Source organism: Rhopalosiphum maidis, chromosome 2 (genome assembly GCF_003676215.2).
Source record: "Rhopalosiphum maidis isolate BTI-1 chromosome 2, ASM367621v3, whole genome shotgun sequence".
Classification (NCBI taxonomy): Eukaryota; Metazoa; Arthropoda; class Insecta; order Hemiptera; family Aphididae; genus Rhopalosiphum; species Rhopalosiphum maidis.
The window spans coordinates 14,942,558-14,959,490 of NC_040878.1; the positions used below are offsets into that span (position 1 = coordinate 14,942,558).

The following is a 16,933-nucleotide window of genomic DNA, read 5'->3' on the forward strand; positions in this document are numbered from 1 at the left end:
TTTCAAATGTATTTCCATAGAATGATAGAACCAAAGAATAGATTATTTAAATGTTGTTATAGTTTAACACATTTTACCCTATAGTCTTGACGCTTGATATGCTCAAGCTTATTATCTTTCATGTAAATGTGGCTTGTGGCTCATTTTAAATGTATGCTACTTGCCTTCTCGTATTTGATTATTTAATAAATAATTAGTTTTTTTAAAAAAAATTCAAAAACTTGTGTTTTATATTTAATAATTCATTATGAGATTATAACTATTATTTAAAAAAAAAAAAAAATATGTTACCTATTGAATTGTCACTATAATATTTAATACAAATTACGATAAATATATATTTTACTACGGTAAAGAAGAATCTGATAAGAAAAAGACCGCTGCGAAAATTTCGATGGTTAAGCGGACTGTTTAAAGAAACAAGTCTCTATTTAGATATAAATTAGTACGATCTGATAAAAAAACGAGAAAGATGAAGAACGATATGTTATGAATATTTGGTCAAAAAGGTGGGGAAACAAACAATATTATTTTTCTCGGTATGGTCACATGAATTTCTTACAATTTATAACAAGGTCACAGGGACCATACCATAGAATATTTAGAAAATTATTTTTATTAAAACGCCCGGTAAAATGCATAAAGTATGTTAATTATTGCAGTAAAGATTATTATCAAAATGCATTAACAGAAAATTATTAGGTACATAATAAAGTTATTTTAATATGGAAATGGAATACTATTTAGTGTTGTATAAATTATGCAATATGTAAATATTTTACTATGAAATATTGTGTCTTATTCTAAGCAGGAATCTGGAAGGATTGTAATAATAATTGTATTATTATTATCCTTATATTACACATGTTATTCAAAAAGGATATTTACCCGTGCACGTAAAACAACTTAAAAACACCACCCGGGCAACTTTTCCAATTTCCAGTAACTGTTTTAGACGGTATTTTATTAGAATCTTACAGTTGTGTAGACCATCAACAGCTTATAAATACCAGCTGGCCAACGTCGACCATAATATTATATATATATATTACAATAATATAACGATGTGGTAAAGATCGAGGACGGTACTCCGTATATATATATACATATATAACAAGTCTCGTTACTTCCACACATGTATTTTATACGTACAATGTGTATATAGTACATACGCATAAATGCGATTCCCATAGGTCGTTCAGATATAACTATATAAGTGCGCCATTTTCTGTACAACACTGCTGTACAGCATCCGGAGTCCGGAGATACCGTTCAAGAAAACCTTTATTCAAATACCCACAGGACCGAACTAAGATAATATCTACTACTAACTAGACATAGAGCTTGGTATCTAAATGTTAGATTATAATATAATATTATGTATGTAGGTTTATATTATATAGTTCTATCTTAGAAATATGGTGGTGTTTATAAACATTTAAAATAATATATAACTAAATATATAACAGAGTTTTTTTAACAGTTGTCGATTTTGTATGGTTTTCCTAAGTAAATATTTCATTTTATTAATGGCTGTTGGTATTTTAACGTATACAAACATTATGATTAAATATTATCAATTTAAAATGTATGAAATGTTCATAATAGGTATAGCGTTACAGAGCTAATAAAAAAAAATATGTCGATTCTAAGACTTGCTATGTACTACCTATATCGTAAGTAAATACACATAGTATGTTTATCATGTACACAGAACATAATATATCTTGCTGTATAGGGACTAGGCACGGCGGGAGAACGCTCTAACTAAACGTAAAAAAAGAACGAGGTGTTTTAAAAAAGCATGCCGGATAACAATTTGCAATAAATTTAGCTCTATTATACGCCACCGCCGAATAAATTGTATAATATACAATACAATAATATACACAGCGGTATTTTAAACGATCCCTTGTCGTTTACGACTCGGACTCTTAACGCGTCGTGATATATTGTATATACCTACATAAACCGTTATTGATAATAATAAATTGTTGTATAGTGACTATAGAGTCTATACATGTTTAAATATCAAAAAAAAAGAAAAGGAAAACGATATCCTATACTGCGTTACAGCAGAATGTCGTTCGTACATTAAGCGAGCATGTATTGTATGTACACGTCTCGGTTATTACTTATACGCGTTATACGTGTACAAATGATCGATCGACGGGCGACGATATCTATAAATTTCGTCTTTATCTTAGGCGTGTAAGGAAAATCCACCCGAATAGAATATCCGTGCAGAAGCGCTCCCATAAAATTTATCCGGTTTTGAAAATTTTATAAAATATTGTTTAATATCGTATATAATATAATATATCGTATCTATTGTCTGCACCACATGACGTCGAGTAGACGACACGACGGACTAGCGCATATATATTGGTATAGCCTTGCGGAGTACAAAACTTTGAGCGACAACGAACAATAATATTAATAATACTATAACAATCAACACCTGGCTGTCGAGACGAATGTCCATCTTGACATCAGACTATGCGATGTCGCCATACAGACTGCCACAGTACGTAGCGGGCATCGTTCCATATGTATTTTTTTATGTATACTAAACGCGAACGGAAAAAACCATTTTTTACTTTTAAATTGCATCGCGTTTATGTTTTAATTTTGTCTCTCACTGAATCTCTATAGCGCAGCAATACGCTTTACGCGGTACCGAAAACTGAACTGAACGTAAAATATTATATACGTATAACCGCTAGCTGACTTGATAAAATGGTTTATATGGTGTTTAACTACGGTCTGTATGGCTGCTGTACGATGTCGGAAGGGTGTTTTGTTAATTTATTGAGTAACTGGGCGATATTTTTGAAGTAAATTAGTCAGCGGTTATCTGTGAAGGTTTTAAGAAGACGTCAGTGCATTATTTGTTTTCTTTTTCTGGCCAACGCGCAACACGGACAAATTGTATTCACGCGAAATCATTTTTTTTGTGTTTTTAGTAATCTTTAAGGTAAAATTATCCACTAAAAAAATTACAGAAAATAATATTTTTGTAGATTTTTAACGTATCGAAAATCAATGTCGACTAAATATTATCTCTTTCAAAATAATTTAAAATATATTTAAATTAAAAAAAAATTCTTCTTGTTTTTAAATTCGAATATAAAGTCAAATAGGTCAAGTAATAATAATAAAATACAAAATCAATGTTATATCGAAACCTTAAAAATATTATTCTCTATAATTTTTGTAATAATAAATGTTTTTATTCTATGTGAATACGTTTTGTATATGTTGCGCTGGGTCTGAGAGAAAAAAACAAATATTGCGTCAACTTCCTCTAAAGTAAATACGAATCTGATTTTATTTCATTATAATTCGAGTGCTCTATTTAAACCGTTTCTGAGTAATTCAATATTTTTATAGCTCATATTTTTTCAAATATCAATAATCTATTTATTGTTTTCGATTATTTCATATTCTGCAAAAGCGCAACGAATATCATGGGAATACCCCATCGGCCACCACAGTTCATTTCGTCCGACTAGCATTATAATAGTTATTTACTGTGGACACTTTATAATTACTCCTGGTAAAATCATTCAACGTATTTATATTAGAATGCTTCACAGAATTATTTTGATTCGGTATCTAACCACTAAAAATATCAATATTAAACTAAAACATTACGCCTTAAATTGCTAATTCATATCATCGTATAGGTGTCGAATAAATCTCGTTATTGAGGCGTAACTCACTGTAATATATATTGTATAAAAATTGAATTCGATGATAAATCATTGCATACGAAAAACGATCCGTAGCGAAGACGGTCTGTTAGCATAATATATTATTAACTATATTTCATGTCCTATTATTTTGTTTATATTGCTATTAGAGTAATTAATTTTACTATTAGTTATTAGATTAATTAATTTTTTCCGAAAACGTGGCATTTTAAAATGTTATTGTGCACATAAAATATAATAATATATGTTAAAAGTTTAAAATATCCATGAGTAATATTTTTAAATTAAGTATAGTAAAATAACTAAAATAATCTAAATCTGAATTTAAAATGTCTATGAAAAGAAAAGTGTGATTAAATATTCTTAAGATATTTTAGTTTTAGTATGAACTACTTATAACTTTTAATAAAATTAAAAATTGACAATATTTAAAATTAGCTCGAAAAAATCAAAATCTCGAAAATTTTATCACGTAATATAGAAAATGCTTAAATAAATATTTGTAAACAAATTAAAGTTTCTGTTGTTATTTGTTTTCGAGTTACATCGAAAATACAAAACAATTTTGTCAAATACTTGTCTTGCGTAAAATGTCCCGTTTTTCCTTATTTTTTTTTATTTTTCTTTTATATTATAAAAGGTACTATTTTCTTTTTCGATTTCTTCCTCAAATTTAATTTAAATCCAATTTGTTAACCAAAAAACATCGTCAATGTTAAAGGCGAAGCGTATTTTACTATTCCTAAAGATGATGACAGACAGAAAAAAAATAACAGACATCATTCATTGAATCACTCAGAATCTAAAATATCAGCCTGTGTAGTGTTCTATGACTCAAATAATAATATTATATTATACATTATAATGTCGTTGGTGCGCAATTATAAGTACTCACCCCTTTTGTTGAGATGGTCCTCAATCATTACCGAGCTGATCATGTACACGTTACCAATGCTTCCGATGACGGACAGGCCAAGCATGATCAACAGCCTGGCCACCCTACTCCATTCCATGCTCAGCGTGACAGGCGATACGGCGTCGCTGTCCACCAGCGGTCCGTCGTTTATCATCGTTGTGCTCATAACCGACTCTACTATAGCTTTGGACGTCTCGTTTATCGCGTTCGTCACGTTGAATTGGTCAAAATTTAAAATGGGATTCTAAAATTAAAAATAAAGTAAGTATAAGAATTATATTTTACGGTACTAGAAAAAAATTGTTTATAAGGTATCGTTATACAATTCTAAAAATGTTACTATTATTATAATATTTTTTAGGACATGTATGTATTTACCCAGAGTAATATTATTATTATGATACGTGTAATGCATAAATAAATGTATGTATAATATATAAATGACTATAATGTTATACATAAAAATATGAAATATATTCCCTATATATATTAGATTATTGGTTGGGTCAAAACTCTGTCTTATGGCTATTGATTTTACAGTAATAATAATTTTTCCGAAAAACCTTACTTTTTAATTTATAACCTCGAAACACATTACCCATACAATTATTGACTTCGTGATTTTTATTTTAGAATTTTAAATATGCAATATGTATCTTTAAAACTGTGTATTGGAACGAAATATATTGTGATAAAATAACCAATATAATTATATAGAACAATCTCCAAATAAAAAAAAAAATTATAGAAACCTGTTTAAAAAGAGAATATTAATACATTGTTTATTTTTAACATTCCAATAACATTTAATAATACAGGTATGAAATAATAATAGGTAAATTAGTTATAAATTGTTTTAGTTACCGGCGATGCACTGCAATTACGTATATCATATCTATAATCTATATTGCAGTGGACATTAATAAATTAGTCCAAGTCTTACTAGAGATATAATTATTATACCTATTATTCAATATTTTTAAATTGTAATTTAAAAAATATATCTAACTAAAAAAATAACGCGTTAATAATCTCTTTTTAAACAGGTTTTTATAAAAAAAATTTATTTGGATATTTTGTCCTATTCAGTGGTTATTTTATTCATTGGATATTTTAGTACAGAACATTTCGTCCTAAATTCTTAAAACCACTATACCTATTGCACTATTTTAGTTTATTCACAGCAGTCGTAATAAGCTACGCACTGACGGACGTGGTGCTATTATTTTAATAATATATATTTATTATGTATGAGTTCTGCAAATGAAATTTAAACACGCTATTGAGTAAAACTGAGGAGTAAAATAATTGCATGCGACGCCGTCGCGGGAGTTGATTAACTCTGAACAGATCGACGTCAGACACATTACGCTGGTCGGCGCCATACTTTAGCCAAGGATTCCCCGCAAAGGATATATGCGACGATGGGGCGCAGGCGGGTTTAGCAGTTACCAATAAAATTCCTTTTAATGAGTTTCTGGTAGAAAAGGACCTTGGAGAAAACGTGTCACATGCGTGCTTTAATAAACATGTCAAACGCCGCCACTGACGACGCCATGGTGAAATGGATCGATCTGGCATTGACGGAGAGGGAGAGAGAGAAAGAACGAGAAAATTATAATCGTAAACAAATATTCTGATGAATGAATGGCAATGTTGAGCATTTTGAGTAGTCTGCAACTGAAAAATATGTTCGTTGTGACGAAGACGAGTTTTATCAAATTATTTTATTTATATTCCGACTCTTATACAGTGTTGTCGACACGGAAAAATATAATATGATATAATATACGTAATATGCTATAGTCGCTGGTTAAAATTAAAGTTCTATAATATATAAACATATAGTTTTTTTTTGTATAAGATTAAAGTAGGGGAGCTCGCGCAAATTAAAATATAATATAATATTTTTATATGTCCCAGTAAATGTGTGATTACGTCTAACAATAATTAGACATATAACCACATTATTCCAGCTATAATCCACAAGGGTATTAAATTTGTAAGCCTATTGTACATAGATATATACCACAATGAAAATAAATCGTATAAAAGAAAAACGTATTGTATACGATATCGAATATTGGTTTATCCCTGAAATTTTATTTTATGTTGAAAATTATTATTAAACCTTTATTATATGATGTCTACCGCACATTTAACAAATTAAATCTACCACGAAACACTTTTTTCATTTCATAGGTATTCATATAAAAGGATTTTACTACAATAATATGATGTTTATTAATATAATATAGTATTCATCATCGTGATGTTTATTCAATTTGATGTACCTAATGATAATGGAAACTGAACTAGAACAATATATACCTATATGTAATATATATATTACGTACATCAATTTTTATTTTTATTATTCGCATGTTTTATAGTGCGTTTTAACGTACGAAACGTATAATAATAGTATATATCATTGGATGTATGCAAACAAAATATAATATTATACGTCACGTGTGGTCAACATGAATAAAATATGCTGGTACGTTATTGTTAGATTACTTAAATCATGTATGATATGATGATGTAACAAGGCGTGTGTTGGACTCTTTGGAAAGATTTTTTTATTTACCTTTTTTGATGATAAGCAACAAAAGAATTCAAACTTTATAAATATAATAACACTTAGGTTAGGTTAGGTTATTATAGATAATATTATAATACGTTATAAACGGTTTTACAAAATTAACGTGAGTGTAAACATTTAACCCTTATTGTTGAAATAATTGTATAGAATGAAAATAACACAAAAAATAACGCAAATACGCGATGAATACGAATTAATGATATGGACAACAATAATATTATAATCATAGCACATTCAAAAAAATTTGTATTTATGCATAATAATATTATAATATGATTTCTTTTTACAATTTTGAAATATAATTATATGATAATTATTTATAATTATCTTTATTACATAAAAATATATATTTTAGTTTTTTTGAAAAATTATAGGTTAGTATTTTTTATTTTTTACCTAATTATGCGTAATGGTATTTTCTATAAAATGCTGTCTTTACTATATTATTCAATATATTAGTTGATGAAATACATAAATATTAAAATGTAGAAAATAATATTTAAAAATCTAATACAATTCATTTTTGATTTTAGGTGACCTGCATATTTTATAATAATAAACGCCGTATATGACATGCCATTATCGAGTAAATCTCAGTGCTAAGGTAAAATTTATTAAAAATATGAGTGGTAGGTGAGGTATATGAGTATTAGTAATTATGATTTATCAGCTAGGTATTACTTAAAACTTGTTTTAATAAACACGATACATACACTATTTACACAATTAATTAATAACTATCGATTATTTTATTTTTTAGCTCAAGTTAGGTTATTACCACAACGTATTAAATAGTTTTAATTAGATTCAATTAAAATTTTTGGTAAACTAAATTATATAATATGAATTTACAAGAACATTCAATTGGTAAGTATAAACATTGTATAGTATATTTTTAATCAGTTCGACAACAAAACATACCGTTTTCACAATTTCCACAAAATATAAAAACACATAAGCTTAATTAAATTGTTTACCTAATGTGGGTTTAGTTATGTCTAAAATTACAAAGAATGAAGAAAATCAAACTTTATAACTTTAAATAAAGCGAAAGGAAGTTTAATCATTACCAACGCTGTCGTGTAAAAAAGCAATACAATCCGATACTGCATAAACAGTTATTACGAAACACTGTGTATTGATATGCTATAATTATTATCAACAAATGCATACGGACTTCAACATTTAAGTTAAATAATTGAATGTAAGCTTATTGCAGACCTATCAAACAACTTATTGGCCACAGACCCGAGTCACGCACCCGAGAACCCGATAGTCCATCGTCGATCGAGCTTCTGACTCTAAACTAATTCTAACTAAGTGTGATTAAAACTTAAGCTTAAACTGACGAGTGACAACCAGCTGCCCAAAATGAGTAATAAATAATAATGTTATACTTATACATCAAAGACGTATTGTTGTCAATCGAACAAAAAATTTCATATAGAACAATGACTGAATATTTAATATTATGCAATTTTATTTTTATCCTAAACAATGAAAAATATCTTGTCAAGTTAAAAGTTAGCTTTTTATAAAAGGAACTCGTTAAACTATATAAAAGTAACTTAAATTTAACTTTTAACTAGTTGATGCCTAGACATGTATTTTATTAATCACATAACTTTCAAGTTTAGGGCGACCTTGTCATTCTGAAGAACACGTATAGAAAATTATACTTCTCTGAGGTCTATGGTGACGGGAAACCGGGTTCGACATATAAGACCGTAATATAATATACGTATGTTATTATGGAGGACGTAAACAGCGTTTTGACAAAATAAACTTTAAAATTAAAAAAATCACTGAAGCGTCAGTAAAAAACCTGTTCAAGATGAGCATGTATAGGGTATATGCATAATGTATTATATTTAATATAATAATATGTGCAGCTTATTGTACGTATGTAAATGTTTTGATATAATATTTTGTTAGTATTAATAAGCTTGTAAAATACTATTCTTTTTTTTTTGTTATTATTATAATAATTATTATTTATAGTTTTTTTGAAAGTTTCTTTTTGTTTAAGATTCAATATGATATAATTATAATATTATTTCTGTATAGTTATTATAATTTAAATAAAAAAATGTTATACTGCAAAATGTTTATATAAGCATGTTCATTCATTTTTTTTTTTTTTTTGTTATTCAAAATCTGTTTTTTTTCTAATTTTTAAAAATACATTAAGACTATATTAAATTCTTAAGATTTTTTTATACTACATAAATAGCGTTTTGTGGAATACAAACTTCTATTTTTCAAATGAGAACCACACTTTTGTATTGTAAATTATTTAGCAGAATTTTTTGAAAATGTTGATAAATCAAAATAATAATTTAAGATATAAGATCTGCGAAGACTTGAAACTGTTAGTAGTTAATATTAGTCTATCGACATTTGTACTTTGTAAAAATAGTGCAAGTATAATAAGCACTAGATAGATCTAGTAAATTAAATTAAATTTATATTTTTATTAAACCTTATTTATAGACTTTTATCATTAGTATAAACATTTTAATAACTAAAAAACTACTTGTTCGAATATTGAATAAGGTATATCAAAATTCTTAAAAAAATTATTCACTAAATAATTAATACTAAAAAGGTAGGAGTTCTTGTTTGAAAAACAGAAGTTTGTACCGCCACAAGACATTCATTAAGCAGTACAAAAAAAATCTCTTAAGAATTTGAAAATATGATCCCTGAGTATATTTAAATATTCCAAAATTCAGAATATGAATAAATCCATTATAAAATAAAATAATTGGGATGAGTATGCTTGGTAAATTACTCTATAAATAAAGAAATTACACGAAGTTTAAAAACAAAGTTTTAAAATTTCTTTTCGTCTGCAGACGTGTGAACAAATATTTGTGATTAAAATAATTAATCTAGATTAGTATTTTGCATTCTAGTTTTTGAAGCAATTAATAATTGTAGTTTTATGTTATTGATTTATTAGGTTAGCAACCGAATTGCACCAATTAGCATATTCTTGAACCTGTCATTTATATTATAATATAAATAATGCATTACATTTTGAATATGTATTTATAGTTATATATATTTTAAGTATGTACCTGTATTGATGCATTGACAGTTTGTTACAATTCATTTTATTATATTATCGTTTTGTATAAATACACATTAAAAATTTGTGTGTTAGTAACTATAATTCTCATAAGTTGTATATCAATTTATACATAATAATATAATAGTATGACTTCATTTAAAGATAATATATCTATTGATTTATATTAAAATATATATTTTTTTAATTCAAGAGTTAATGTATTTATTAGTTAATCAACTTTGTTAATAGGATTAATATAATATGAATAATAATTCATTTGTTGAGTAATTTTATTATAGTATTAAGTCATCCGTTCTGTCTTTATGTAATAGCTTTTAAGCATAAAGGTGATTTTAATTAAATCTTTATAAAAGTACATAGTAAGGAAAACAGACTACTAAAAGATTATTGAAATATACTTAGAATTTTAGGGTTCTAAAAATGAATACATAAATATTCAACGCGCATATAAATTAATACGGGGAATTTAAGTACAACTTTCGATTTAACTTTTTTCCATTATTTTTAAATGAATATTAAATTTAACAATAACAAAAAAGAGATTTGCAAGTTTTTTTTTATTATTATTTTTTTAACATTCAACTTGCTCTGATAACTTATTTCTCTTATGACTGTAATTGAATTATACAAAGTTTTCTCACATATACCTATAATGATATTAATTTAATTTAAATTCTTTTGTTTATTTTTAAGATCTCTTTGAACAATATAAATTATTATTATTATTTCTTGTTATATACACACTTGTTTAAATTAAATCATCAAGATTCTAATCATTAACAAATAAAAGATAAATTTAAAAAGAGGACAAAATATACAGATTGCTGTATAAAAACTGTAAAGTAAATACGGACTAACTTTGATACTTATAAAAATGAACCTATACATTGTTTGTTGAAATTTTGAATTTTTAAATATAAACTTTAATTAGATGTACTTATACAAATTGTAATAAAAGATTTGAAAAGTATTTTGTTATAGTTGGATTTTAATTATACAAGTTATTTAAAATCAACGAGATATTTTTTGGCACCTTCAGTATAAACAGTGAAAACTTTCATTTAGTCATTAAAATAATTTCAATATATTATATTTGTTCATATTTTTTTTTCTATTAACGACAAAAAAAAAAAAATAAGATAATACTAAAATGATATACTGTATTCAACACGTCTTTATCTTAACATAAAATTCATGTTAACGTTGAATGCGACATGAATATTTATTCTTATTTAGTTATATATTTCATAGGTTAACATTATTTTCAGATAATCCATTAGGTTGCTAGTAAATATATATTTCAATAATATTTATAATGGTGGAAAAGATAACTACTTATATTATTTATGATAATATTATATTTGATGTACCACATTGTATTTAGATATTAAAGTTTAAAATACAATTCCCCTCCTCTTAAATTATAAACTATGTCATTATAATCGAAGATTATAATTTATAGCTTATAATATTTTTGTTATATAATATTATTATATGTAAAACAATTAATTTTTTTTTTTGATACTTTCATGTTTTTACTTTCACTTACACCTTTACAATTGTACCACTCGTGAATCAAGTCCCTTCAGATCCCCACTAAGTATGTTTCTTACTGTTGCAGTTATGTAATATATAGTATCTAAACTCCGACCTATACATTATATTAGGACATAAGTTATAATGTTATCATAACTATAATGTATATATACATATACAATAATTACTGGACTGATTAGATACGTTTTTTAATATATTTTTAGATCTATGGACTGTTAATTTTTTACTGATTAAAGGTAACTTTGAACTTGTGAAGCTAACAGTTGTACTATGATCCTCTGAATATCAAAATATATTATTTACTATACAAATTATTAAAACCTTTTTGCAATTTATTTTGTTTTTTCTTTAATTTTTTAAGAACTATGTAGACCATTTTTATGGAACTGAGCGCTTAGGTATTAGTAGTCTTGTTACGTTTTGTAAATAGTGAAAAATCAACGAAGCGTTTATAAAGGTATAATCGAACCACTGCCAGCAATTGAAATAAAACGTGACGCGCTTATAGGCCATGTGTATCTTTAATGAAAATGCTATTTGACTTATAATTTTCAGAATAGTGATATAATATAGGCATGTCTACACTTAGGCTAATTTAATTTGATTCTTATAACACTTAGGTATAAGCCATATGTATCTTCAACAATAATGCTATTCGATTTATAATTTTCAGAACAGTGGTGTAATAATATAGGCATTTCTACGCGTGGGATAATTTAATACGATTTTTATCGTGACGTACCGATTTGCTAACATGTTAATTCGTCGACACACCATTTTGTCGATATCCGACATTCAACTCACCCGATGTATTTAGTTCAAAATTAATTATATTGAAAAATATTATTGTTTTACTGTTTTAAATTATTTGTATGAATCATGAACATTGTTCAAGTCAACTATCAACTATATATAACAATGATTAACCTTACAAATTTCTTTTTCTAAATGAAAATGGAACATTATTGGTGTCTAAATATTTCAAAATACAAACCGTACCATTTTGTAGCCTAAAATTATAATTTGAAATGTTAATAGAAGAAAAATGTATTATTATATGTCTATATGTCATTCAACTTTATGAAATAAATACGATACCTTTCTTTTTAAAATGATAATATTTTTTCTAATTTTCTGTACGAGTATTTAGATTTAATTTTTTGTGGCCGATTGCAGTGTTTTTGTGCTATGAAGTAAAGCTTGCAATTTTTTTATTGAATAAAATCATTTTTTTTTTTTGTATTTTGTGAAACCACGACTTTGTCGAAGAATAAGAACTTTTTCCATTTTTACCATTTCCGCTTCGGCAAAACGAGTAGTCGGATAATTGGACGTCGGCGAATCGGGACTGAATCATTTTTATAACGTGTCACACACCGGTTAAAAAAAAAAACAAAAAAAAAAACCCTGATGAAAATATAATATAAATTAAAGCTATATTACATCGTAAATCAGCACAACGGTCAGCTTGGGCGCACGGCGATTACAGCGATTGAATTGTAGATATAGTAAACAAGCGATACCTACTTTTTTCAACAAAGTATTGTCCATTTTGTCGAGGGACGGACAAAAAAACTAGCTTCGGGGAAAAATACGACTCGTTAACCGATCGTTCAGAATGTAAAAAAAAAAAGAGAGAAAACTCAGTCTAAAGTCTCACGGCGTATGCTGGCTTAAATACATCACTCCGAACGTCCGCACCGTGTGGTTTTAAATGAATCGATCGAGAGATACGTGAAGTATATTATACATATATGTCTGTGATTCTGTGTACCGCGGTATATACCTACCACGGTCAACGCCAAACTCGTGTTTATACCATCACTCGATCGTTAGACTTTAAACACGAGTTTAGAAATCGAATCAAACAAGCGTCCATACGCCAATACAAATATGTATATATATATAAACATAATAGACGTAGGTACACACTCATGGATGTATTTTTGCGCTTACCCGGTTTTTCGCATCGTGTTTGCTTATTTTACTCTTTGAATCCGTGGCGTACACTGCTGCGAACACTTTTACGAGTACACTGCATGCGTGTAACACATCACGCGCGCTTGTCTAGACGACTATATACGTCAGCCAATGAACAATATAATATAGTCGATTTTTTTGTTATCATTATTATTATTATTATTATTATTATTATTATTGTAACTCTGTTTTGGCATTAGCCGGTGAAACGGGAACACGCTGATTTGGCACGGACGGGTGCAGGCAGGGTGTTTTACCCCTCTTATGGACGAAGGAGTGTCGATGGTTTTTGGCCGACGAATAATATTATAATATGATTTGTTCCAGAACCATACGACTGCAGTCTTCTACGACAAGTTAAATTAGCAATAGTTACACGCCATCTCGGCCGCTCTGGTTATAATCATTATTTATCTCACTGTATAGTATATAATATATTATCACTGTGACTACGTAGTGAAACGAAGAACATTTACGATTGTTTATGCGTCCGTCGCATTTTTTAAAATTTTATTTCATCGCTTTTTTAAAACAAAAATAACATTTATGTTCATTTGTTTTATTATTTACACTGTGTAACAATTATTATACTTTATGATTTTATACGATACGTGTATATATATTTAAATAACCCGTTAAAAAGTTTGCAAAGAACAATCCTTATGCGAAATAATAAAGAATAAAAACTTTTTGCTCAAAGTATTAGTACTTTAAAATTTATTATGCATAATTTATATGACGTATATTATTTGACTTTAAAAAATATATTTAAAATTATAGAATAAATAAAATAATTCCTTGTGAATAAAAATAAAAACTTTTAAAATAATTTTGATTCTACAGTAAATATTTGACATGGTTAAATGATTTTTAAATTTTCCTAGAAACAAGAATGATAAATATTTAGTTATTATATAATTATAAATTTAAAACGTATGAATTCGGGTGGGTAATTTTTTAAATCTGTATCCATTTTCATTATAGTACGGGGATCATCGACGGTACATAATAGTATACGATTTTCAACATATTTGCATATTTTAATGAAACAAAATATTTTCCTTGGTATAAATGTTATTAAAAAAAAAAAATTACCTATAAATGAATCACTTGTTACTCGTTTAATCTTAAGTATGCTAAAATTATCTATGTATAAACTATTATATTATTATATATATAACAAAATATTTGTTTTACGATGCATACTATTGGTACATATTGTCTCAAAAAGATTAATCATTTTTCAGTTCGATTTTATAGTCAAATTATATAATAAGTTATTCGTTTTGTTTTTATTAAATAACCGAAAAATAAATATTAATTTTTTCCTCAATATCTACACAATAAAAGCATTATAATATAGCGATATTCGGTTGAGTTGACTTGTTAAATGTATTATGTGTGGATACGTCAAAGTTTTTACTCATACAGTATATAATAAATTGTTGTTGTGATTGATTAATGACATAATGTTTCGATACTTCTTGCGGTGAATCGAATTTATATACATATAAATACGTATATAGTGACAACGTGATGTACGAAAGTAAGACAAACATTTAGAAATATAAAATCCGTAGGAAAATGTGTTTTATTTCAATAACGTTCCGCTATTAATTTCGTTTAAAAGTATATTTAAGTGTATTATCTAATATTGAAATCTTTCAAAATATTTAAACAAATTTTGTTCAAAACTTTAAAAATAAATTATATTTTATGAAAAATATATAGCCTAACTTAACTGTATTGATTTAAAAAAAAAAATAAAATATTTTCTTTGTTATAATATATTGAAAAATATTTTGCACATAATATAATAAATTAAAAACAACACAATATAAGTTTTAAAATAAATTAATCAGAACATGATCCATAAAAAGTATTTAAATCTGAGACTACAACAGCTTTATTAAATTAGTATTGAGTTTTTTGTTTATAAATCTGTTTTTTTCCTTTTGAATAAACATTTCCGTCTAAAGTCAACACCCACCAGTAATATTTTTTACAAGCTATTAGGTTCAAATCATTATAAAAATTTACAAAATTACCCCTTATACTCGTGTTTTTAGGCTATAAAGTTATATTTAAACTTTATATTCCATTATTTTTATATAATTTAATATCAACGCATAACATTTTCGGTGGCTAAGTTACATTTTTATAAAAGATAATAATAAATAAAATTAATATAATTGTAGAATAATACATCGTTTTTAATTAAATTTAAAATTCCTAAAAATAAAACATGAACATTAAGTACCCATATTTCCAGTTAATACTACGGTGGAATATTTTTAATGGTTTACAACAATAAAATCAAGATTAATATAAGTTATAACTTTTAGTAACTATTGCGGCTTTGACATAAAACTATAATTTCCAATCCATCTGAAAGTTGTAGAGAAAATTGTAATTTAAAGTTTATAAAAATTATACGTGGCTTATATAGAATGATTGATATTTGCAAAAAATTTACTTAAATATAATATTATGACACTCAAGAAACTTTTAAAATTAAGGTTTGCTTATTTTTCACGCAAGAAAGTCTTTTTTTACAATTATTTTAATACACAACAAATTAATTATATTTTTGTACAATAAAAAGTAATAATAATAATAAAACTAATAAAACTAATAAATAACTAAAATATCTATGATATATAGTGGGGGTATTTTACTTATAAGAATAGTTACATACTAAGATAGCCAAAGTCATTAAAATAGAAACTCATATAGATTACACATAATATCTACACATGAATATACAGTATTATGTATATTAAAATACAATTAATTTAGTGAATTATGTTACATTATTGGGTAATATCAATATGGTTAAATGATTATAAGTTATAACAACAAATATATTATAATCGACAAGTCTATTAATCATTTTCAAATCAAAAGTTTAATTTTTATCTAATAAGTATGTAAATGAGATTTTTTTCCATAAATTAAATAGCGTACAAAACGGATAAGTTATTTCAAAAATTATTTGAAACACGAGACATCTATCAATCGAAAAACTGTCTAAAAGTAGTTGAATGAAAAATTGAAATTGT

General features: G+C 26.3%; 1 protein-coding gene across 2 annotated transcripts in view; it reads right to left on the reverse strand.

Annotated features, from left to right (window-relative positions):
* The window catches only part of LOC113554102 (melatonin receptor type 1A-like), a 99,401-nt gene that overhangs the window by 11,832 nt on the left and 70,636 nt on the right, over window positions 1-16,933 (reverse strand). For both annotated transcript variants that reach the window (XM_026957794.1, XM_026957793.1), the window contains one exon: window positions 4,612-4,876. In XM_026957794.1, coding sequence (XP_026813595.1) covers window positions 4,612-4,798 — 187 coding nt within the window. In that variant the 5' untranslated portion in view covers window positions 4,799-4,876. The remainder of the gene's footprint in view (window positions 1-4,611; window positions 4,877-16,933) is intronic.